Here is a 26,043-nt window from a genome sequence, read left to right as displayed (position 1 = left end):
GGCAATTTGGTTATCATGAGTGCACTGGAATCATACTGTCCCAGAAGACCAGGCCTATAATCTAGAGTTTCCTCCTAGCTTTCCAGCTGTCACGGCTATACAACAACATATAAAGCTCTTACAGGCTGAGAACCGGAACGTCTAATTGGAATCGAAGAATGGGCTAAGAACAGACCTGCTTCAGAATTATTGTACCCAACCTATCTAGGGAAGGGAAAAAAAAAGAAAAACAGATCTACCAAAAATACACTGTGGTTTATCAGTGCCTTAAGAAACAGTTTATATTATATAGCACTTTATGCAGAGCACCCCTACACTGAGATGGGAAGAGGACTCATTTAATGCTAATAGACCAGGCTTCCTCAAACTTGGCCCTCCAGATGTTATTGGCCTACAACCCCCATGATCCCTAGCTAGCAGGACCAGTGGTCAGGGATGATGGGAATCGTAGTCTCAACACATCTGGAGGGCCGAGTTTGAGGAAGCCTGTAACAGACAATGTCTGGAAAGAGATGTGCTTTTGGTGCTATTCTGATCAAAATCTTGATAGCGACTGCTTCACAGATAAAATAACAACTTTCTATTGGTATAATTTTGCTGCTTGATTAATTGGGGTTATATAACACACACAAAGAGAGAGAGAGAGAGAAAGAGAGAGAGAGAGAGAACACCAACCAACTGAAGTTTGCAGTTCCATTTGTAACTCAAGGAAATATGCTGCCTCGCTGATAATGGTAAAGGTAAAGGGACTCCTGACCATTAGGTCCAGTCGTGACCGACTCTGGGGTTGCGGCGCTCATCTCGCTTTATTGGCCGAAGGAGCCAGCGTACAGCTTCTGGGTCATGTGGCCAGCATGACTAAGCCACTTCTGGCGAACCAGAGCAGCACACGGAAATGCCGTTTACCTTCCCTATTTATCTACTTGCACTTGCTTTCGAACTGCTAGGTTGGCAGGAGAAGGGACCGAGCAACGGGAGCTCACCCTGTCACGGGGATTCGAACCGCCAACTTTCTGATCGGCAAGTCCTAGGCTCTGTGGTTTAACCCACAGCGCCACCCACGTCCCTCTATTGCCTCAAATACAGACAAGCCCCAGGAAAACTGCTGAAAAATAATGTGATAATGGATACTGCAGTCTCCTGGAGTTCTCATAACTTCTTGAAATTGTTGCATACAAATGCCCCCACAGACCCAAATATCCACCCCTCTGTCAGCACTGCTTTTACAAATGCCAGTGCTTTAAGAGAGTACAGCTGAAAGGGAAGAGGGCAGAAATGAGAGTAAGAGGATAGGTGCTGAGCTGAGTCGTTATGAGACGTAGAAATTGCAGCAAAAAGTTGCACCTGGCACCCTCAGGACTCTTGCATTGTACCCTATTTATTTGAATGTAATGCACACCGTTTTTGCCCAAATTATGTCACGGAAATTAGGGTGCACCTTAGATTTGATGGCACATTAGATTCGATTGCAAGCTTGAAAAACACTGCTGACGTAAGCAAATACTTTTTTGGTTTCAAGGTTTTGAAAACTGAGGTGCACATTAGATTTGATGGTGCAATAGATTTGCATGAATACAGGACTTTCAACACCAATAAACCTCCGGTTCTGTATGCCAACACACTATGCTAGTCTTGTGCCAGGAAGAGGTGTGACCAGCTAGCCCTGAAGCTTAGGCTACTAGAATCAACAAAACAGAACACTTTTTATGTTAGTCCCTGGAGCTTTTCATCTCACAAATTGCTCATCAGCGACAAAACTTTCAGGAGTTGCCTATGGCCAGTAACAATAACAGCTTGATGGAAACAGGGGAGCACTGACAGCAAGGTTAAGCATGAAAAAAATTTGGGGGGGTAGGATTCTTTTAACTATGCCAGCTCGTTTTAATATGTGCATTTCAAAGAAAAGATGATTAAGAACACACTCGTTCGTGGTCTCTTCAAATTTCTAAGCATCTTTATCAGAATCTCCAGAACTGGCTTCACTTTCTGTGTCGCTTTTATCTGTATTGCTATCCTCTTCACTGCTCTCTTCACCGGTTTCCTCATCTTCTTTAGCAGCACGTTCGCTTTCTAACATGGAAATATAAACGATACAAAGGTAAGTCACTCTTGCAACTCCTTTTTCAGGGGGTAATCTGTGCATTTCCTGGCTTGCATCATGGGCTCCCATCTTCCTTCCTCCCTTCTCTTTTGGGGACAGGCATCAGCCACAGCCCTTCTGCATGCTTCCCATGTTACTTGCTAGTGGTGCTGCTTTCCTTGAATCCAGGAAGTGTTTATATCTTAAGGGAAGAAGCAACGGATAGGGACCTCTTGGAATGACTTCTTTCAATAGTGCCAAAGGGACAGATTCCTTGGCTGGATCTACACTAATCTGTAAAAACGCTTAAAAAACATAATATAGTTCTCAATTGTATAATAGTATCCAATATTGACAGTTGTAGCACTTACCCAATACTAGTTTTTTCTCAATAAGTGGAAGAAACTGCAGGGCTTCAGGGTTTTCTGGTTCATATATCAGAACTGGAATTTGATAAGGAAGGAGGAGACATTATTGATATCTATAGGATGAAACAGAAAATGGGACTCTGCAATAATAGCTCGTCCTACTTTATAGAATTGCAAATATATTTCTCATAAAAGTACCTCTGATTCAACAACAAACTGATCTGGAAGCACCCTAGAAATTACTTGCCAATATGTTTCATCAAGGCAAACCAGATGATAACATGAAATATACAAAAGCATTTCGCTCTTTTTCAGAATCATGAATATGGCATGCAAAGTGGGGGCAAATAGTCTGCGGGTGGCAATTTTCATCAAGTCTGTGGTAAAGAGGAGGGGGGTTTAAAAACCACTTCCCCATGTGGCATGGTCATAATCTTCATCAGAGTCCCCATGCTGCTATTAAATTTTTTAATATATAAACGAGATTAACGTACCTCATGCTATTATCTGGTTTGGCAAGTTACCAGTCTGTTAATTTATACAGGAAGTGGTTGAAACAGGAAAACAGAAGGAACCAATTCTCCTCTGTGCCTTTCACTTTTCATTCATCATGCTTATTCAGTATTTAAACTTCTTACACGCTCAGTCCAAACATTCTTGTTATGCATGTTTATTTATTTGGAGTGTTTACTTTGAGACTCCTCCCCCCCCAAAAGAATTCCTGTGGATGCAGAAAGACAATCCGATCTATAGAGAATCATAGCCACAGGTTCTCGATCTCTCTATTGCAAACCATTCCAGAAAGAATCCAGGAGACTGCAAGTTCTTGAGTAGTGTGGCAATTTCAGAATTTGCTCCTACATAAACACCAGTCCAAAATATATCCACAGAATAATGTACTGTCGGGTGGTGGGCTTAATGAGGCCTGGCATGGGTCCCATCTCGCCATACTACACTCACCTGCTCCTCATCCAACATCATGAGGCCGCAAGTGAACAATTATGCCTTAAAGTGTGTTCGTGGTTGTTCCATGCCAAGCAAGGCATCTGCCAGGGCTTATGAACAGCACTATGGAGTTCTTGACTGTGATTGTCAAAATGGGCTTCCAGTTGGAGAAGGTTCCCCACCACTGTACTAGATGGAATGTCACAACTTAGGAAACAGATTTGGAGAAACAATGCAAGTCAGGGGAAAAAAACCCCTTTGAAAACTTACTCATCTGACAAAGCTTTTTTGCAAGGCTGTATTTCTGCTCCATTATTGCCTTCAGAAACTATAAAGAAAATTTAAAAGTATGCAGATTAATACAAATACGAGCCAATATAACTCAACCTGCAGTAGAGTCAACTCAAGGGTGTTGATCCTGCGATGCAAAGTCCAGTCTGAACAGCTTCAGCATGACAACTTTTTCACACTGAAGACACATAATGCACGGCACTTTGTCAAGTAGATCCATTCCTCCACGCATCGTATGTCATTACCAAACTCATCTGCAGTGACCTAAAGCATCACAAAGACTGTGCATATTGCAGATGACCTACATCAGGGGTAGGCAACTTAAGGCCCAAGGGCCAGATGTGGCCCAATCGCCTTCTCAATCCGGCCCGCGGCCGGTCCGGGAATCAGCATGTTTTTACATGAGTAGAATGTGTCCTTTTATTTAAAATGCACCTCTGGGTTATTTGTGGGGCCTGCCTGGTGTTTTTACATGAGTAGAATGTGTGCTTTTATTTAAAAAGAACCTCTGGGTTATTTATGGGGCATAGGAATTCATTCATTCCCCCCCCCAAAAAAAAAATAGTCCACCCCCCCTCAAGGTCTGAGGGATGGTGGACCGGCCGACGGCTGAAAAAGGTTGCTGACCCCTGATCTACAAGCATCAATGTAGCACTGGGAAGGAAGAGTCTCTTATGTTCTAGGCTGTTTTCTTCCAGAGGCTACTTATCCAGAGTGGTAAGTACAGTCATACCTCAGAAGTCGAACGGAATCTGCTCCAGAAGTCTGTTCGACTTCCAAAACATTCGGAAACCAAGGAAGCTCCTGCAGCCAATCAGAAGCTGTGGAACCCGCATCAGATGTTCGGGTACCAAAGAACATTCGCTTCGCAAGGCATTCGACTTCCAAGGTACGACTGTAATAATAATAATAATAATAATAATAATAATAATAATAATAATAATAATAATATTTATTATTTATTATTTATACCCCGCCCATCTGGCTGGGCCTCCCCAGCCACTCTGGGCGGCTTCCATAGAAACCAAAAGTACACTAAAATATCACACGTTAAAAACTTCCCTGAACAGGGCTGCCTTAAGATGTCTTCTGAAGGTTTCTTTTTCCCTTTTATTTAACCAAACCCCCCCCATTTTAGATGTATTAACTGTAGTCATGCTTATTATGCTCTGTTAAGTATCAGTCTTGTATGCATCTAACCTCTTTTACAATTATCTAGATTTTAAATAATATTTTGGCCAATGTTTATCACACGGAGAAGTATTCAAAACATTACTCCTCCTGTAGGAAAGGCTAGTTTTGCCAGAACATCTGTTTGCTTAATGGGGGGGGGGGTATTTGTACCTCTCCCATTAACTGTAGTGGTGCAATTCTCTTTTCAACTTCACAGTCACTTTGTTCATTATTTTCGTCCTCAGAACTCTCTGGTGGCTTCTTGTCGGCATTTTCTTTAGCTACACCTTCCCTTTGCTTCTCAGTACTGACCTCACCGTTGGGTAGCTTTTCAACAACTGCGGAATTTTTCATCTTTTCATCTACACAAAAAATTGTATTATAGATGAAGAGGCATTAATAAACATTTCTGAAAGCAAAACTGTGACCAATTAGATTACCTTTTCCAAAATTTTCAGGGGCTAGCCATGCAGCAGGGGGAAAAACAGAGGGTCTTGAGACACCTTAGTGACTAATTCATTCTAGCGTAAGTATTCATGGTTTAGCATCCCCTTTATGAGATGTTAGTCTTTAAGGAGCCATAAGGCTACTTTCTAAATGACTGCTATTTCTCTGTATCCTGTGTTAAATAATATTTCAACATATATATGATTAGTAGAATAAAGAGAGTGTGAACAGACAATGAAACCCCCAGGGTACGATCTGGTCAAATCCATGCATTTTTAGATCCCACTGATTTATTTTATCATATTTCTATTTTGTCCTTTCTCCAAAGAGGCACCAATCCTAAGGGTTGTTCTACTTTATCTCCACAAGAGCCCTACACTTCATGCTTGAATTTGAATCCATGCTTCTTCACCTCAGTTGCAGCAGTCTACCTACTGTTCCACACCTGCTTTCAGTAGGACAACCACAATAATTAAGGAGTTGAAACCACCACGAGGAAAAACTAATGTGTTTGGGGTTATTTGGCTTAGAAACCAACAGCTGAGGAGAATATGATAGAGGTTTATAAATATATCATTGTGTGGAAAGAGTATATAAAGAGATTTTTTTCCTCCTCCGTTCCCCCCCCCCCCCGGTATATTGTCATCTATCAACATTAAATGGCAGTAGATTCAGAACAGACAAAATAACTTTTATACATAACACCATTTAAATTCAATCCAGGATGTGTACCCCATTAATCCTTTTTAGATGCCTAGTAGTGACATAATCCACATAATCTCTATACAACTGCCCTGAGCCCTCTGGGTATAGGGTGGTATATCAAACCAACCAACCAACCAAACAACTTTCCTCCTTTCTAGACAGCTCTGCCAAACCTGTACTGCTATCTCTTCCTCCAGTCTTGATCATGAAATTCACATACCAAGTATCTTTGGTTCCATTGCTTTGCTACACCTCTGCCAGCCTAGTCAGTCCTCACATGACACTCCCAAATTTAAAAATCCACATGAGCCTGGACTTTTATTTAGTAGGGTTGATGAGCCACGACATCACATACAATTTATGACATGAGAGTTAGCTCACAAAGATGTAATCGAAGGCAGGAAAAAGGGCTATATGCGTTGAGCAACTGCACCTTAAAAGTCAGAATTTCCTTAAAGGAAGGAAAAACACATCATTTGCAACAGTTTACCTGTCAGCTAATGATAATGATAATAATAGAATAAAGGTACAGTGAAACTGAAAGATGGTGGCCCAATTCATGTATCCCCAGAAGTGGCAGACACCATCTTAGAGAAGGCAATCTTCTCCCTTTCTCACATACTAAAAGAAGAAGAGTTTGGATTTGATATCCCACTTTATGACTACCCTAAGGAGTCTCAAAGTAGCTAACATTCTCCTTTCCCTTCCTCCCCCATAACAAACACTCTGTGAGGTGAGTGGGGCTGAGAGACTTCAGAGAAGTGTGACTGGCCCAAGGTCACCCAGCAGCTGCATGTGGAGGAGCGGGGAAGCGAACCTGGTTCACCAGATTATGAGACTACCACTCTTAACCACTACACCACACTGGCTCACTGCTTCTTTTAAGATAAAGCTCTTTGTAACATGTATTAAGCTTCCCTTTGTTTATGTTTGTAATTAATAACAACAATAACCAGAACTATGAAAGTTGAGGTGAGCAATGCCTCTATATTGATTTATCTAGCTGTGATGCTACAAGAACAGCTCCAAAAATAGCAATGTTGCTATGGGCAGACCAGAATCTCTCCCCCCATACCATAATATCTGGGGGGGGGGGGGAATCTTTCCTACAGACCATACTGAGCACTGAGGGTGCCTTCTTGGGAGTTCCTCAGCCCCCAGAGGCTTGTGGGGAGGGTGACAGTCCAGGAGAGGGCATTCTCTGTGGCGGCCCCTGAGTTGTGGAACTCCCTCCTCACAGAGGTGCATCTGACACCTTCACTGAACAGCTTCTGGCAAATGCTGGAGATCCATCTCTTTATCCTGACTTTTGACACCTGAGGTGTATATTTTTAGCACCCACCTTATTTTTGTGATTGTAAGTTGTTTAAACTGCTTTTAATATTGGGTTTTTAATGCTGTAACCCACCATGGGACTTTGGGGTGAAGTACGCGTCATTAATAAAAACATTCTCGTGTAGACAAGCCTACCCAGATGCTTAGGAAGTACCGTATTTTTCGCTCTATAAGATGCACCAGACCATAAGACGCACCAAGTTTTTGGAGGAGGGATTGCTGCGCAGCGAAAGCAGCAATCCCTCCTGCTGTTCTGGCTTCTGGGATAGCTGCACAGCCTGCATTTGCTGCATAAGACGCACACACATCTCCCCTTACTTTTTAGGAGGGAAAAAGTGAGTCTTATAGAGCAAAAAATATGGTAAATTTTATCTACCTTAGTATTTTAACTTTTGTATGTTTTAAAGTACGGTTGTGGATTTTTCTTGATTTTCCTGTTTCACCTTTCGTAAACCGCTTGAAGTTTTTTTATGGTCCAGCAGTGTATAAATTTTATGAAAAACAAACAAACAACAATATAACAAGACTACATTTTGGGCTATAGCATACTTTAGTAAGGAGATCAGCACCAATAAAGACAAGGTTAAAAGTATTCCTTAGTAGTAGTACCTTTCACTGAAGCTTACACTATATCCATGAGGTTCGAATTAAGAGGAAACACACAAATTAATGGCATCTATCAATCAAGAAAATACCTTTTTGATATTATGCTTAACTAAATCTAGACATAATTTATAGCCAAGGAAGCTGAAAGAGATTAATAAATGAAATATATTTTGTTTGAACCAACCATTGACTTCCAATTCTGTCTTCACCTCAGTTATCTTAGTTTCATGATTCAGCCTCTGTAAATCAGTTTCTAATTGTTGATCATTATGAATTTCTGGGAGATGAGAAAGCAGAAGTAAGAGATAAAATGCACCACAATTCAACAGCAACAATATTTCCCCCCTCAAATTTATGTCTTTAGGGTAGAGAAATCCATACTATTTCATATTTCAACAACATGTTCGATAATCTAATGAAGCTAGCATATAGTAACAGAAATGTATTTTTCCCTGCCAAGAAAAAAGTGCACAATGTCAGCTCATACTGAATTCAACTCAGAAACTACAATGTCCATACAGTCCTCATCTTCCTTCATTGAGGTCCAGCGCCAAGGACTTTCTGGTGGTTCCCTCGCTGCGAGAAGCGAAGTTATAGGGAACCAGGCAGAGGGCCTTCTCGGTAGTGGCACCTGCCCTGTGGAACGCCCTCCCACCAGATGTCAAAGAGAAAAACAACTATCAGACTTTTAGAAGACATCTGAAGGCAGCTTTTAATGTTTGACAAGACTATTGTATTTTAATATTTTGTTGGAAGCTGCCCAGAGTGGCTGGGGAATGAATGAATGAATGAATGAATGAATAAATAAATAAATAAATAAATAATAATTAGAGAAGCACTTGTTGAACTGCATGCTACAATCTATAGGCAATTAGCCTATTATAGTCTGTAAAAAATTTAATCTATAAAAGTATAGAATAATTCATACTAGATATTGTAATATGGGTGTCTCAAAGCAAATTAATCATTGAATACTTAGCAGGTATGAAAACTAACTTATGAGGTAAGTGAAAGAAAAGGAAAGGAAAGGAAAGGAAAGGTAAGGGACCCCTGGATGGTTAAGTCCAGTCAAAGGCGACTATGGGGTTGCGGTGTTCCATCTCACTTTTCAGGCCGAGAGAGATGACATTTGTCCACAGACAGATTCCAGGTCATGTTGCCAGCAGGACTAAAACGGTTCTGGCACAATAGGACACCGTGACAGAAGCCAGAGCACATGGAAACACCATTTACCTTCCCGCCACAGCGGTATCTACTTGCACTGGCGCGCTTTCGAACCGTTAGGTTGGCAGGAGCTGGGACAGAGCAACGGGAGCTCACCCCGTTGTGGGGATTCGATCCGCCAACCTTCCGAACGGCAAGCCCAAGAGGCTCAGTGGTTTAGACCACAGCGCCACCCGCATCCTACTCCTGCTCTGATGTGCGCCAGGGTAAAGTAAAGGCCAGGGTACATAGAATAGCGCTGTCTCACTCTCTGCAGAGATTATCAGGACACCGACACGCTTAAAAATGCTTCTTGGGAGCATCACTGCCACTGGGATATGGCCTACCAATGCAGGTAGAGAGAACACAAAATAAATGGAACTACAAAATAAATGATGACAAAGAAAAGACAGTTGGCGAGGATTCCCTCTTGATGCGGAAAGCATAAAGAATGCTTGTTGCTCACGTAGATTCCACTTTATCAAGATGAATCATATTCAGCAAAGGTACTTTCAAGTGTGAAGGGGTCATAGCTCAGTGATAAAGCACATGCTTTGCATTCTGAAAATCCCAGGCTTGATACTAAGCGAATACAGGAAAGGTGGGAAAGACTCTTGACAAACCATGGGAAGCAGCTACAAATCACTGCCCTAGATGAGCCAATGGTTTGACTTGGGGCCCTTCTAGATATCTTTTCTATGGTGCACTTATTATGATTTGTGCTTATGGTGATTTTAGGGCAATTATACACTACAGTGGTGCCCCGCAAGCCGAATGCCTCGCAAGACGGAAAACCCGCTAGACGAAAGGGTTTTCCGTTTTCAGAGGTGCTGCGCAGGACGAATTTCTCTATGGGCTTGCTTCGCAAGACGAAAATGTCTTGCAATTCTTGAGGTTTTTTTCCGCTCCCCACCCCCTTTTTCTAAGGCACTAAGCTGCTAATAGCCTTTTAGCAGCTAATCCGCTAATCCCTTAAGCCTTTAATAGCCGCTAATAGCCGCTAAACCACTAATAGCGCTAATCCGCTAATAGGGTTGCTTCGCAAGACGAAAAAACTGCTAGGCGAAGAGACTCGCGGAATGGATTAATTTTGTCTTGCGAGGAACCACTGTATTTATCTTTTAATAATGTTTGCACCTGCAAAGGCTACCGGGTGGTATGCTGCTTTTGTTTCTAATCTGGGCACCTCCTGTAACTTCCCGCTGAAACCCTGCAACTTTACCTAACACAATTTTTCCTGGGTTGCTGTTTCTCGTCCCACTTTAGCTGCGTTACAGTGCAAGACTGCCCTTCCAGATGGTAGTAATGTGATGACATTAGGGAGGCATCACAGAACAACTAATAAGGCAGAGTGATTTATGGACAGCCCAGTCTAACTCTACCACTGATGCATTCTTGTTGCATTACTGAAGAATACCATGGCTGATGACATTGAAAGCCACTGAGAGGTCGAGGAGAATTTACAAGGACACATTTCCTTTCTCTCTCTTCTGACAGAAGTCATCATGACCAAAGCAGTTTCGATGGCAAAACTGGGCCTAACCCCCAACTGAAATGGATCTAGAAAATCAGTATTCTCAAACAGTGCTTGGATCTGGTCTGCATGGCTGAGGGATAATTTGAACTCTACTCTCCTAGTTTGCAGTCTAGTAACACAGAACTGCATAGGTTATATATATATATATATATATATATATAAACATATGCAACATAAATCTCACCTGTCTCTTCTTCTATGCGGTCAGGCAATCTTACACTCATCTTTGGATTTTTATTTCTTGCAATTCTTTTTAAAGTATTCCCCCTAAAAAAAACAACAGAAATCATACATTTTTGAGACTACAGAGATAATATGCTTTCAGGTATATGCCAGGTTCAATACAGCTGGAGTGGTATCCAGTAAAAATAGTCATCTGAAAACAAAATTAGACTTGATGTTAAAGGCATCATTTGCATTTAATATTCATGTTTTTAAAATGCAAATAATAGCTATTAGGCGGGCTGATAATTACTGGAATCACAGGAAGTAGGGGAGGGACTTTCCTCCTATTGCAATCTTGAGATTGAAAAACCACCCTTCTGAAGCTATTTGCATTTCCTCTTAATGCAAATAGCAGCTTCAGAAGGATGCTTTTTGAAATAAATAGGGACTACAGTGGTGAGGCAAGGGTTAAACTCCTTTTCCTTGCTTGCAGTGGTCTCTTATAACCATCAACTCCCGCAGCTGTAATTTGCATTTTCAAAAGTGTGCGCTTTAGATACAAAAATGAATTTAACATCATATCTAATTTGGTACTGAGCTGCCTGATTCTTATGCCAGTGCAAGCATGCAAATGATTCCCTGTGCAGAGAACAAGCTCAAGTTACATGGAGTTCCACAAATGTTAGAGACCACCTCATTCTCTTCTATGCTGAAACAATCCTAAACGATTCAGAAAAAACAACTGAGACAGTTTGATGGCAAGCAAACCTTTACCCAGCCATATGGAGCTCCTGGATAAACGGCATAACCTCTTTGTTATGACTTTTCAACTTAGCCTGCCTTCCCAATATTCTCTTTCAACTTTATCTTTTGCTCATCTGCTGCCAATTAATCTTGAGTGACAAGAACGAATTTCGTATTTCCCAGTGGCTGACTGCAGGCTGCTGCACGTGTTACATTTGCCATGGAGAGACCTCCAAAAATATTGTGATAAAGAGATTCCTGCCTATAACATTTGGAAGCCCATCCCATGCAGAACACCACCATCAATGTACGTCACCAATAGCTACAGACGATCAAGGTGCAAAGGCCCTCAGCAGGGCAACTGAGCTCTGTGCTTCTAAATGTCACAGCCGGAGCAGGAATAATTCACCATGTGTGTGTGTGTGTTTAGGCGGCACCCCATGATGAGCAAAATAACACAGACCAAGCCACACTTTCTTCCACACATGCCTCAAGAACTTGTTGGGATCTACAATAGGACAGTGGTTGCTTGTTTGAAAAAGCTTGTCAGCAATTTCTTCTCATAATGAAATTAATTAAGAACGCAAATGAAGTGAGACTTACTTTTCTACGGATTTAGCTGCACGTAACAAGATCTGCTTTGATGGAGTGTAAGGTCTGCTTATAGATTCATTTCCACATCCCATGCTGCCTTGGTTTAAAAAAATAATAAAGGAAGGAAGGAAAAGAACCATCACAAAAAAGTTTTGACATCAACTGCAGAATAATAATTGCACTAAAATGCAGATTCTAACCAACTGCTGCAGCCTTTTATTTATTTATTCTTTTCTTGTATTCAAGTACATTTTGAGAAGCCAAGATCAAGGGCTGATTTTGAATTAGGAGCAAGTCAAATAAGAGTATGTGCATAAAATAAATGATTCAAGTTGGGGAGCAATCAATACAACTTCTTCTAAAAACTTATTTTAAGATATGCAGCACTATAGAGCAAGGATATGTTATTACAGAACCTCAGCTTATTTAACAGTGAAACTCAAACTGAAAGAATTTGATTGAGCTAGCCAACAATAATCAGTATTGGACTGCATCATCTGGAATACCCTCTTAATATTTGAAATTTGGGTCGCACTCAGAAGTATACTTATTTGGAAAGAAAGCCCAACTTATGTGAGAGTAATGATAGTACCTATCTACTGATATATACATCCATGTTGACAATCAAAAGGTTAAAGTAGAAATATATGTGTTTCTAGTTCTTTAAATATAAGAGAGGTTGCAATCCCATGTATACTTACTTTGAAGTAAGCCCTACTGACATAAGTGAGTAAACATGCAAAGGATTGTGTAATCTATGACAAATAATTGCACTATCTTTCTCTGGCTGGTTAAGAAGGCAGATCCTATACAAGCTGCACAATAAAGATCTTACCGTGGAATTCTTTGAACGGGTTCAAGGACTACTTCTTCTAAAAACAAAATAAATTGAAATATTTGGTTCAACTGATGCACATTCAGATTACCCCCCCCCAAAAAAGAATAATTTCAAATTTTAACTAAGCAACAAATGTAATATAGTTTATCAATTTTTTCTTAACATCAATTATCAATTTACAACATCTCTTTGAGCAAGTGGTTTGTTCTAGCCTGTTCCCCCCCACTGCAAGGCAAATTTTCCTCAAAAAAAAAATCACATGGAAAACCCTCAATTTTTGCTCATTAGCCCAATTCTGATTAAAAGACTATTGGCCAAGGGCTTCCAGTCACTGCTGGGGCTGATCAACATACAACAGTTGGAATGAATAGGTTAGTCTTAATATTTATTTGGGGAAAAGGAATAAGGGCCAAATTAGATGTGATCTTAATTGAATGAATATAATTAGTGTGCAGACATTTAAAAAATGAAAAAAAAGCAGTAGCAGCAGGCTCCCTGAACAGAATTGGGATGCTAAGCAACATGGGTGACTACATAAGGAGGGAGGCATTTTAGGGGAAAGGGTTTTTTTTGGTGGGGGAAGGAACATAGTTCTTTCTCCCCACCTATCTGATTCTATCGTAGCCCCACATGGTTATTTACTTACAAAATGTATGTGATAACAGTGTTCACATGACTAACATGCCGTATTTTTCGCCCTATAGGGCGCACCGGCCCATAGGGCGCACCTAGTTTTTTTTTGGGGGGGGGGAATAAAGAAAAAAAAATATTTCCCCCCCAGGCGCGGGGCCTGGGGGGGGGGACTCCCACCGGGCTCCCAAGGCTTGCGGACATCTGCCTGAAGCCCGGGGTGCGCTGCTCAGCTCTCCAGGCTTCAGCGAAAGCCTGCATTTGCCCCATAGGATGCACACACATTTCCCCTTCATTTTTGGAAGGGAAAAAGTGTGTTCTCTGGGGCGAAAAATACAGTAGTATCTAGCTGTGTACACAGATCAGGCAAGAGAAGTGGCACACATGTCAGGAAGCAACTGATGTTCCAACCACCATTGCTCATCTGTGAGCCAGTTTCTGTGCTGGCTTCTGTGTCTCTGATGCCCACAGACCTTAAAAAGTGCTGTAAGCTGGAGCAGGAGGGCAGAGAGAAGAAAGTAAGGATTCTATTCTAGAGCAAAGCCATGTACCAGGAAGAGTAGAAACAGCCGCAAAGTTCTCCAAGGCATTATTTTATGTAAGCTGCATTGGGGATTATCTAATTAATGAAATTAGATAAATCAACCAAATAATTTACTAATGCTTACAGAAGAATGCTTTCTATTCTTTAACTGGCAATTTGTTTTGACATATAAATAAAGACTAGCTTTGTCCCTGGTTTTAATTATGATTTTCTAAACTACTAGCACCTTTGTACCTACATCCAGAATTCTAAGACGCCCCCCCCCCCCCCGCCCAGCAGTGTGGTTTGAATGCAGTGGTTAAAAATCAGTGCAGTTTTGAAAAGCTCAGCAGATTTACCTTTTGGACCAAACACATGCAACCTTCCATTTTGTCTGTTCTTCTGTTCCTGTAATTAAGACAAAAGTAAGAACCAACCACAAGACCTGCCATGTAATTCTGCCTAAAATTCTTCACTGTGATTTCTCTGACTACTGAGAATTCCCGTAAGTTGCAATAAATCACTGAAACACAGATAAGACTCTTGATCAGTACAATCAACTGATTAAAACCAAAACACCAAGAAACCATTAAATACCAATATATCAATTCCTTTTAAAGATAAACATATATCAAATTTCAAAGAAAAACTTTTACCTTCATTACATCAGTCCTTCCTAAGCCACTATGCCTATATAAGACAATAAAATGAGTTGCATATATAAGGAGCAGATTATTCAAGATGATATAATGCTTAAAAATCAGCTTGAATCTTAGCCTACTTCTCATATTTGACATAACAGAGTATAAGAATTCATTACAACCAAAGCATTGTAGGCTAGTCCAGTAAGCTTTGTTACACTACAGAACACCATGCTACCTTATTTATTTTCTGCTCTTTTTGTTGTTGTTGAGTATTTCTGACCATGAGATCACAACCAGCAGTTCATTAAGCTTTTTGAAATCATATTTCTTAAAGTCCAAAATACATATCCACTACACTCAGCTTTCCTTTTCCTATATATACAGTGAATCCCAATAAGACGTGATCTCTTCCTCCTGTGGTTCCCACTATTTCCACCTCTGCCTAAATGAACTCCTAGGGCATGTATCACCCATAAAATGGCCTTACTTGATGCCCTAAGTATTCAGGTAGGATGATAATGGGAAAAGGCAGTCTCTTGGGTAAACATACCCAAGGCTGTTAAGGGCTTTATACACCAATAGCAAAACCTTAAACTAACTAAGTAGCTAACTAACAGCCAGTGCAAATCCCTAAACAGCCATGTTACATGCTGCCAGGTAGGTTGCTCTGAATAGCAGCTTCGTCACAGCATTCTGCACCAGCCTGTAGTTTGTGGACCAGCTTTATGGGTCTACACAGAGCATGATGCAACAATCCAACCCTGAGGTTATCATTGTATGGACCTCTGTGGACAAGCTATCTCTGTCCAAGGACGGTTATGATTGGCACACCAGCTAAAGCTGCTCTGAGCTACTGAGGCTGTTTAGGTCTCTAGTGACAAATATGGACCCTGGCTGACCCACAACCTGCGTATGTGGTTCTTCAGGAAGGAATACAACCCTGTTCAGAACAGGCAACTGACCTTCACAGCTTTTCTTTTAAAATAGTTTGTACGTGTGCTACAGTATTTTCATGTAACATGCACTCCGGTCTTTCAGCTGTAGTCATAAGAATACTTCCATATACATAAGTTCCATTCGATCAGCTGGATTTAGGCTGCGCACACGACCATCTCCACTGCACTGCCCCACTAGGTTTTGAATCCATGCACACATGGAATTAGCAACAATCTAGAGCTATCCTGTAGTTTCTTGTAAAAACACTGTGCTTTCATGCGATTCATTGCAAACTAGCTTCATTCCAATTTGAGAATGGTAGCAATACTGAAAGTGTAGTGAAACCCAGGTGTGCACATTTGAGGCTGTGAGTTGGGGCTGGTACTACATGTCTGATGTCAATATGGGTAGGGGGAGTTAGAGAAGTCTCTTTCCTCTGACAAATCCTCTTTACCTGAACTGTTCCCTATTTTAGGTTAATTTAAGAGTTTTATTTTATCCTACTCATTAAAAATAGATACCCACTTCAACAGAATTTTCGCACTACCCTGTAGTAAAGACCGCAATGAGTTTTCTAGCACTTTAAATTAATAGCATGATCCTAACCATGCCTGCCCAGACTTAGTGAATTCAGTTGGGCTTACTCTCAGGTAGGAGGTGTTAGGTTTGCTACCTTAAGATGTACTCCTAGCCCTGCTTGAGAGTAAGGCTCATTGAACTAAATGAGTAGTAGTTTTGAGTAGTTGTGTACAGGGCTCCACCATCAGGCTGATTTCTTAAGCTTCTACACTTAATTTGGAAGTAGGCTGCATGAGGATGATTTGTAGGGGGGACAGGGTTGAAGGGAGGAAAGCTTCATGATTAGGAGTTGAGGGTGGGTGGAGGGGTGGAGAAGTCGATCAGGTGAAGACATCCCTCCCCCATCTCTGCCCACTGGTGTGGATGCACAGAGGGTTGTGTGGAAACAAATCAAAGAGTAGTGATGCTCACAATGATGTGTAAATTTGAACTGAACTGAAATATAGAGCACACACAAACACAAAACCCCCGACTTCATTTAAGCTGGCAATGTGTACATGGCCTTATTTTCAACTTGTAGAGATGGTCAGGAGGACAGAGCTGCTAGTGTCTTATAAAAGAATGCAGGGAAAGAAGAGACCAAAATATCCTAGGACGGGCTTCCTCAAACTAGGCGCTCCAGATGTTTTGAGACTACAAGTCCCATCATCCCTGACCACTGGTCCTGCTAGCTAGGGATCAATGGAATTGTAGGCCAAAAACATCTGGAAGGCAGAGTTTGAGGAAGCCTGTCCTAGGATATGCCTTGAAGGCATGTAGGGCCACCACCTTGCTAAAACTGGGAAAGTTGAGGTCTGATCACCAATTCTCAGAGGGATAAACTGAACAATGGCAAGAACCCATCTTCCTTTCCTTACCTTGGCAAAGGCAAACGTGTTTCTAGGACAAATCCATCTAAAACAAAAAGTTTGAGTGTATTTTGCATGATCTCCTTAAACCAAATCTGCATGTTTTCAATGTATAGATTCAGCATGGCAGAGTATAACATTAAATTGATAAACTTTTGAGATGCATTTAATTTTTAAAAAATTATTAGGAGACATATTGTTTCCCTCCTCTACAAGTTTTCATCAAAATGCTCTCCCCATACTCTCATGCTGCAGGTCATGGATCTCCTCACAGGTACACACATTCTTTACATTCAATGCTACTCCCCTTCCGGTTTGGTCTATTCCTTTTGAATAAGTTATATCCCTCAATTACTACATTGCAGTCCTGTATCTCATCCCACCAGGTGGGAAATATTGTTTCCTTCCCCCTCGGGATTCAGTTTAAAGCTCTTCTGATAAATTTTGTGAGATTTTTTAGCACATTTTTGCCAACTGCTGTCAGGTGCAACCCATCTCTTGCCAGAAGTCCTTCTTCATGGAAGTGGAGACCATGGTCCAGGAAGCCAAATCTTTCCCAATGACACTATCTGTGCAGTCAGTTATTTACTTCCAGTATTTTTCTTTCTCTTCCTGAGCCATGCCCTTCAACAGGAAGGCATGATGAAATAACCACTTGTGCCACAGGATCCTTTCAGCTTCCCACCCAGAGTCTCATAGTCCCTTGCAACACATTGAAGACTGTGTCTGTCAGTATCATTTTGTATCCAAATGGATGAAAAGAAAGGGTAATGGTCAGTGGGCTTGATGAGAGTTGGCAGCCTCTCTGTCACATGTTGAATCTTTGCACCTAGAATAGGGATGTCCAACCGGTCGATCGCGATCGACAGGTTGATCCCTGGTTGATAACAGTCAATCGTGGGCTCATATTCCTCCGTGGGGGGAAAGGAGCATCCGGTCCCGCCCTCTCGCTCTGTCCTTCATTTGTGCACAATTACAAGAATGGAAGAAGGAGTTACCGCTGCTGTAATTACTACTTGTTTAGCAATTTATGGCGCCCCACCCCAGGGCCCAACAATTTTGGCTTGACGTCCCTGACCTAGAAGAAAGCACACCTCCTGGAACATTCTATCAGGTCCACACATCACTATCTCTGTCCCCCTCAGTAGAAAGTCACCGACCATCACCACACCTCTCTTTTTTGGGGGGGAAGTGGCAGAAATCCTTCTATCCACTGCACCTTCTGCAGTCACCTCTGTGCTCTCTGAGGCCTATGACTGATGCCCCTGTTCCTCTGACCCAGAATCAATGTCCAAGGGTAGGAACGGGAATTAACTGTGAAGCTCCAAAGGCACAGTATGGTTCCCGACAGCCCTGCTTCTGTGTTTTATGTTCTTCCAAGTGTTTGCCTCCTGATTAGGGGTGGGGGATATGCACAATTAAGCCACATTTTTTTAACCTCCACTTCTCTTCTAAACTTTGCCATCCTAATATATCCATGCCTACCATAGAAGTATAAATCTTTTATTTGTTACAATTTGTGTCATGAGACTAACAGTACCCTGTGGCTAAAAACTAATTTGGGAAACTATGTATATAAACCCTGGCTACATTACATTTCAATATATGGAAGTGACTTGGATGCAGGGGAATTTCTGTGATTTAAAACACAACACAGGATGTGTGGCTCTTATTTAAGAGAAGGACGACGAAACATTTGCTGTGCACATGTTTTCATTGAGTAGCACAACTCTCCACAGAACAGGAATAGCAATTTCACAATTCACAGGTGAAAATGGGCACATTCACGTCAATAACTTCTATTAGAATGCAATCCTCTACATGTGTACTCAAAATTAAGGCCCATTGAGTTAAACAAGGTTTGTTTCCAAGGCAGTGGCTATCTAGTTGCAGCCTGCTATAGTTCTATACACACTTCTGTAAGTAAGCACCATTTAACTCAAAGCTGTGTAGTCAGTCCCATTTGCTCTGCATACACAGCACTCCCATCACTGGTTTGGAAAGTGGTGTGCACATGGGGTTATCCGCATATCTATCTTGTCATTTTTTATGAAATACTGCATTTTGATGCATCCCTCCTCCCACCCAGCTTTGATCTGAATTGAGAAAAGTAATGACACAGCTGCTTTTTAAGCTGGTAATGTGTACACAGCCTTAATGGGACTTACTTCCAAGTGGACACTCTTAGCTCTGAAATATCGATAAAACCATTAAGAACAAAAAAAAAAAAAAAACAAAAAAAAACCAATTAAGAATTCTTATGACTTTTTTTTTTAAAAGGAAAAAGGCTTAAAAGGAAGAGGGTAGGGTTTGTATGTTTTTTAGAATATAAGGAGCTATAAGAAAGTACTTTCAAATGCATTGTTTAATGCAAATACCTTCAGGAGCAATCACTTCCATCATTCCAGAAACCTAAAAAGATGTAGAGGAAAGATTCCAAATGGCATTTTTAAGAAGCTTACTAGGAGCAAATAAGATGAATATATTATATACAATGAAGTATGGCCTGCAAAAGAGGCCCCAGAAAGTTTCCAAACACTGTTTCTTAATTGACTTTTTACTGAAACTAAGTAGGGAGCATTCACAAAAGGGAGAAATATATAAAAAGACACATCAAAGTACACTAGTGGCCAAAATTGTGGAAACCTTTTGAAAAAAAGTGTATTTCTGAGGTTTGATGGCTCAGAACACCTGATTGGCTCTCTAAACACTCATGCTCTTTGGCTACATTCAAATGAAGGAAAACTACTGCATATCAATCTAAGCAAGTTGTGCTTCATTTTTCTGGTTATTTGGCTATAACTTTTGATAGAATACAGATAACTGAACAAATGTTGTTGCCGTACATTCTCATTTAAATTATCTTTCTATTGATATATCATTTTATGGTATTACTAAAAAAGGGGGGGGGTTGTTATGAGCCATCAAACCTCAGAAATACACTTTCCCCATTTCCCCCCCCCCCCCCACAATTTTGGCCACTAGTGTAGTGATGAATGCCTTTCTCTGCAAATTGTGAGTTCTTCAGGTATCAAAAAGACCTGACTCCTAATCTCCTCCCCACCCCCAGCCACATGGTTGTTAACAACACCTTGCATCTGAAACAATATTATATTTTTTGTTTCTAAATGTGAATTGGGGAGTGTTGGAAATTTGGGTGCAACTCAGCATGCAGGAGAAGGGTTTGGCATGGTTTAAGACAGAAAGGGTTAGGGACCTCCAGATTTCCTGAGCTCCCTCCATCTCTTCTGACGTTACATTTAGACTGATATTCTCTGGTTGTGCTCTGTTTTGCAACTTCCTGTTACTTTCACTTCTCTCTTAGACCTCAAAATGAGACATCATGCTGGAACCATCCTCCAAGGGAACAAAGGAGCCACCACAGCTGCCTTGTTCTACTACAGACTAGTTAGACTAGAATTAGGAACCCTTCTATCCAAGTACGGTACGTATTTCATACCATAAAGTCCTTTTTTATGTTTCTTACCTACAAGCATCACTCTGTGTGTGATTGCAACTGGTAAAGTCTGCTAGATTCACTCCCTTAATGCTGCCTTACTCAGCATACTAAAAGAGTTTCAACAGATAGTTGGAACCAAATAATTTCAGTATAGAATACATGCCAATTTTTAAGATAAGGTTACAATCAACAGAATTGTGAAAAAATGTAACTGATGCTGAAGTGCTGACAGTACACTTACTCTATACAGATAATTACTGGTTGAACAGAAAAAGACATAAAAATATGGAATACATGTCATCCTAATGTCAAATGATTTCAGTTAAAATCCTTGGTTTTCTCTTTGACTTCCTTCCTTCCTTGACACACAATTTAGGCCATCACAATACCAGGTCAATTCTCTCTTTACAGCATTACAAAAACATAGTCCTTTCTATCTGCCTCTTTGACAGAACACTGAGTCACATCAAGCTGGCAATATATTTTTTTGCCTTGACTACTACAGTTTTCTGCTCTTTGGTCTTTCATTATCTCACTTTGGCCCTCTGCTTCTACCAATCGCTCTGCTTTCAAAATCATTTTGTTCATCAGACCATGGAAAGTCTTTCCTGAAATTCCAACACTTGGCTGCCTTGCATGCTCCAGGATTGTGCACAAGTTTCTTGTCCTTACCTTCAAATTCCTAAATTTCAACAGCTTTATCATTTTTAAGAGAGAGAGAGAATCATAACCAGAAATGGCCTACTTGTTCAGCATTGTAGGCTGCCATGGAAACACAAGTGACAGACAGTTGTTAATTTCCATATTTAATTTCCATATAATTAACATAGCTAGCATAAAATGTGGGTGAACATAGCAGTAACTAGGCTGTAATGTATGTTGCACTTCTTCAATAATGCAATTTGTGCCATTTCTAGTGTGAAAGTGTTTGCTTATGCCAGGGGTAGGCAACCTAAGGCCCGTGTGCCGGATACGGCCCAATCGCCTTCTCAATCTGGCGCGCCGACGGTCTGGGAATCAGCATGTTTTTATGTGAGTAGAAAGTGTGCTTTTATTTAAAATGCATCTCTGGGTTATTTGTAGGGCCTGCCTGGTGTTTTTACATGAGTAGAATGTGTGCTTTTATTTAAAATGTATCTCTGGGTTATTTGTGGGACATAGGAATTCATTCATTTTCCCCCAAAATATATAGTCCGGCCCACCACATGGTCTGAGGGACGGTGGACCGGCCCACGGATGAAAAAGGTTGCTGACCCCTGGCTTAAGCAAAGAAAATATGATTGATCACCTATATCCCAACTTTTGTGTGTGTGTGTGTGTATATATATCTGATATATAACAGATATATTGGAAACCTCAAACAGCAATAATGCTTAATATTCTATTTAAAACATAGGGAAATAATTCTGCACAACTTTTAAAGGGTAAAACTTATGTGTGATAAGGTAAAATGTTTACATCTAAAACAATGGAAGAGAAAAACATTTACTTTTGATGTATGGCTCCACTGATATATCTGCTTTGCGAATGTATACTATGCAGCGCTCTATGTATGCTATGTGAATGTATACTATGCAACACTCATCTAAGCACCTCAATTAAGGTATAGCATGTAACTGCAGAGGCATAATTTTTGTAGTAACAGCTGAAACAGCTTTTGTGAATGCTACCTCTCTGCGGAATTAGCATATATTCAGGGAAAGATAATTCTAGGATCCACTTAGCGTCACATTGCTCTGCATGGGTCAGGATGTTCTTCAGGAAATCAGACTCCACTTTGCATTCAAAGTAGAAGTAACCTCATTAATAGTTTGGATTTGATATCCCACTTTATCACTACCCGAAGGAGTCTCAAAGCGGCTAACATTCTCCTTTCTCTTCCTCCCCCACAACAAACACTCTGTGAGGTGAGTGGGGCTGAGAGACTTCAGAGAAGTGTGACTAGCCCAAGGTCACCCAGCAGCTGCATGTGGAGGAACGGAGACGCGAACCTGGTTCACCAGATTACGAGTCTATCGCTCTTAACCACTACACCACACTGACCTTCCCCAGCTCTATTGTCACATCAACAGGTAAGCCATAAGATCAGAACTCTTGGCTGTAAGTCTTCCTTTCTCAGTATAGTGTGTTCAGATTTAAATTTGTGTAGTATATAATACGGTGCCCATCACGTGTGCAACAGCTGTTATTTCTACAGGACACTAGAGCCTCTGCTAATCATCATATACATAATCTGAAATCCATTTAAGTTGGCAAACTGAATTTAGCAAGCCTGGCTTGATTTCAAATGGGAACAAGCCAACTTAACTGCTTTGTAGATCACAACCAACCTTTGATTAATGACTCATGTGGCCCCACAGCCAACATTTGAATAGGGTGGGGGAGAATGCGAAACAGGCACCACTAAGGGTATTCTGCTATGGAATAGTATGCAAGTCTAGTAAATCAATAAATGTGTATATGCTTAATATCACCACAAACATATCACTTCCTTTTGACTGCAGAAGGTTTGGCCATTATCCCTAAGTCCTGGATTCCAAATCCATAACCACTAACAGAATTTCCACGCAGCCCCCCTCAGCATACACAACTAAGTAAGTCTGTTTTTCAATCTCAAATATTAAAATGAATGAGATTGCGAAGAGATTATTTCCCATTACCACCCTCAACTGTCAAATAAACTGATTTTATTAGCAATTGTGTAGAAAACAAAAACAACAACAAAAAAAATTAAGATGTGTTAGTGGTACCAAGCCTTCACTGGAGCTAGAGCTGCAGCTGCCCACAGCCAGGAGTGCCTATTCTGGAATAACAACAACAACAATATATGTATATTCCACCCATTTGACTGGGTTGCTGCAGCCACTCTGGGCAGCTCCCAACAAAAAAATAGTAAAAACACAATACAACATTACACACTAAAGCTTCCCTGGACAGGGAGGTTTTACACACCAGATCCACTAGACCAGCCTTTCTCAACCTTGGGTCCCCAGGCGTTGTTGGACCACCGCTCCCACCATCCCTGCCTGCTATCCTGTCTTGCTACGGATGATGGGATTTGTAGTCCAACAATATCAGGGCGCCCAACGTTGAAAAAGGCTGCACTAGACATCTCAATGTTTCTTTTGTTCATCGCTTGCAGGGCTGCTGTGCTTCTAACAGGGAGAACGTGAACAGACGGCGGGAAGAACTCCTCAGCATGGCGGTGCTGCCAACAGAGAGGAGGGTGGCACTTGCTGAATTTATTCTGCTTGTTACTACAATAATTAAAAAACACGGCATTTTCCTTGGCAGTGGCGGTGCAGCAGCAGCCATTTCCCTCGCTGAATTACATTGTTGCTGTTGTCAATAATTTGTTGTTGTTGTTACAATAATTAAAAACACGGCATTTTCCTTGCATAGCCGTCAATTTTACCTTTTTAAGGGAAATTCCCTTATTCCGAATAGGATTCCTCGCAAGAAAAGGGGAAGGTTGACAGCTATGTTTCCTTGGCGGCGTTGGTGCAGCAGCAGCCATTTCCCCCACTGAATTGCATTGTTGTTGTTGTTGTTATTGCTACAATAATTAAAAACAGGGCGGGTTTCCCCAGCCCTGTTTAGGGAAGCTTTTAATGTATAATAGGTTACTGTATTTTAGTATTTGTTGGAAGCCACCCAGAGTGGCTGGGGAAACCCAGCCAGATGGGCGGGGTATAAATAAAAAATTATTATTATTGTTATTATTGTTATTATTATTATCAACAACATGGCGTTTTCTTTGGCGGTGGTGGTGCAGCAGCAGCCAGCTTTACCACTGAATTGCATTGTCGTTGTTGTCAAGAATTTGTTGTTGTTGTTGCTGCTACAATAACTAAAAACACAGCATTTCCTTGGTGGTGGTGGTACAGTAGCCAGCTTTCCCACTGAACTGCATTGTCGTCGTTGTCAATTATTATTATTACTACTGTACTATTATTGCAGCTTTTATTAAGGGCTACAGGTTAAAAAGGAAGGGCACCTTTAAATACGTGGGGTGGGGTCTCCTACCTTGGGGGCTGTCGGCCTGGGTATCCCCTGGCCCAAGACAATATTAAACCTAGATAGGGGGCGGAGGGAAGAAGAAGGAGAGGGTTAGACTCTAGAGCCGCGCTGCGCCATATCCTTGAAACCCCCTCGACGCAAAAAAAAAAAAAAAGCAGTGCTGGTGCTAGGCTACCTGTTCATGGCGCGGCCGAGCTACCTGGGCTCATTCAACTGACTGGGGCAACGCAAAGGACGCTCCACTGCCAGCGCCGACGGAGCGCCCACAGGCCGCAGGCAGGCCGCGACGTCACCATAGCAACGCGCAGCAAGCGCCGCTTTGTCAAGCCTCCGGGCCGCCTGGAAAAGGTGGCCGGGAGGGAACGGAGAGGCGGGGCGAAATGGTTCCCACCTGCGAGGAGAAGCGGCCTTGCCAAGCAGCGGCAAAAGGAGCCAACAGAGACAAGCAGCGTTAAATTAAGACGACGGAGAGAAACCCCGCCCCCCAATCTCGTTGCTCACATGTCCCCGGTTTTCGGCGAGCTGGGTGGGCGTACACGTGTAATGCTCGTGCATACTGGATATATATATTTTTTAATTTTACTTGTTTTTTATTTCATTTTGAGCAAAGTACACGGTCCCTTCAAACGCTGCATGACACATACAACTGGAAAGTTACGTACCTACTGTTGGCACTAGGTTTGCCTCACCAGTGCATTTATCCTACTAACCACCATTAAAAACAGCACAATAAGCAAATTCACAAAGAACACAAAATTTAAAAAAAACCCAAAACTAAAAACCTAAACATTTTTTAAACATGCAACTTTTGAGTTTCTTACATTGAACATTCTACCTTCTAGGCATGCAAAAAAGGATGGTCTGCATTTTAAGTTTGTCTTTTTAAAATTTTACAGGGCAGCCTGACATCACGTGAAATACACAATATACAATACTACAGCATAGTAAACTGCCCGAGACGTTTTGTTGCACACGGTGCTCGCCCCCCTGAGTGCCTGGGACTTGAGGCAAATCGTCTCCTATGCGCCTCTTTTCCTCCCCAGCAGTAAAAACGCAACAGAAATAAGTTTAAATATAAAGCAACCATGTCCTGCTTTTTCAGGATACCCAGAATCTACTGATTGAGGCGATTGCCTCCTTCTACCTGACCGCAGGAGTGGTCTGGTTTTTTATTCATGGGCTATGAGCAGTGCTTTTTTTCTTTAAAAAATGTTTAGGGGCGAACTCTCATTTTGACTCAGGAAAATCACCATTTTATTGTTCAAGTTGGGAAAAATAAATACAGTAAATGGGCAAAAGTACAAAGATCCACAAAATGTTTAGGGGTATGCATACCCCTGTATCCCCCCCCAGGAAAAAGCACTGGCTATGA

General features: G+C 41.4%; 1 protein-coding gene across 4 annotated transcripts; it reads right to left on the bottom strand.

Moving 5' to 3' along the window:
* Positions 1-1,925: 1,925 nt before the first annotated feature.
* ERICH2 (glutamate rich 2) lies at positions 1,926-24,993 on the bottom strand. Of its 4 annotated transcripts, XM_083413189.1 has the most exons (14): positions 24,847-24,993; positions 24,678-24,726; positions 19,570-19,603; positions 17,201-17,237; positions 14,841-14,874; positions 14,544-14,592; positions 13,029-13,065; positions 12,203-12,286; positions 10,875-10,957; positions 8,135-8,227; positions 5,029-5,219; positions 3,664-3,721; positions 2,452-2,523; positions 1,926-2,070 (listed from the first exon to the last, which is right to left on the bottom strand). In XM_083413189.1, exons 1-14 carry the CDS (start codon positions 24,852-24,854, stop codon positions 1,946-1,948), a joined length of 954 nt encoding a protein of 317 aa, XP_083269315.1. In that variant the 5' UTR covers positions 24,855-24,993; the 3' UTR covers positions 1,926-1,945. The 4 variants fall into 4 exon arrangements, with proteins under 4 accessions (XP_083269315.1, XP_083269316.1, XP_083269317.1 ...); XM_083413190.1 differs by lacking the exon at positions 24,678-24,726; XM_083413191.1 differs by lacking the exons at positions 14,841-14,874; positions 17,201-17,237; positions 19,570-19,603.
* Between the last annotated feature and the right edge of the window lie 1,050 nt (positions 24,994-26,043).

This window comes from Podarcis tiliguerta, assembly GCF_965153285.1.
Source record: "Podarcis tiliguerta genome assembly, chromosome: 1".
Taxonomy (NCBI): Eukaryota; Metazoa; Chordata; class Lepidosauria; order Squamata; family Lacertidae; genus Podarcis; species Podarcis tiliguerta.
This window is presented reverse-complemented; position numbering and strand designations above follow the sequence as displayed.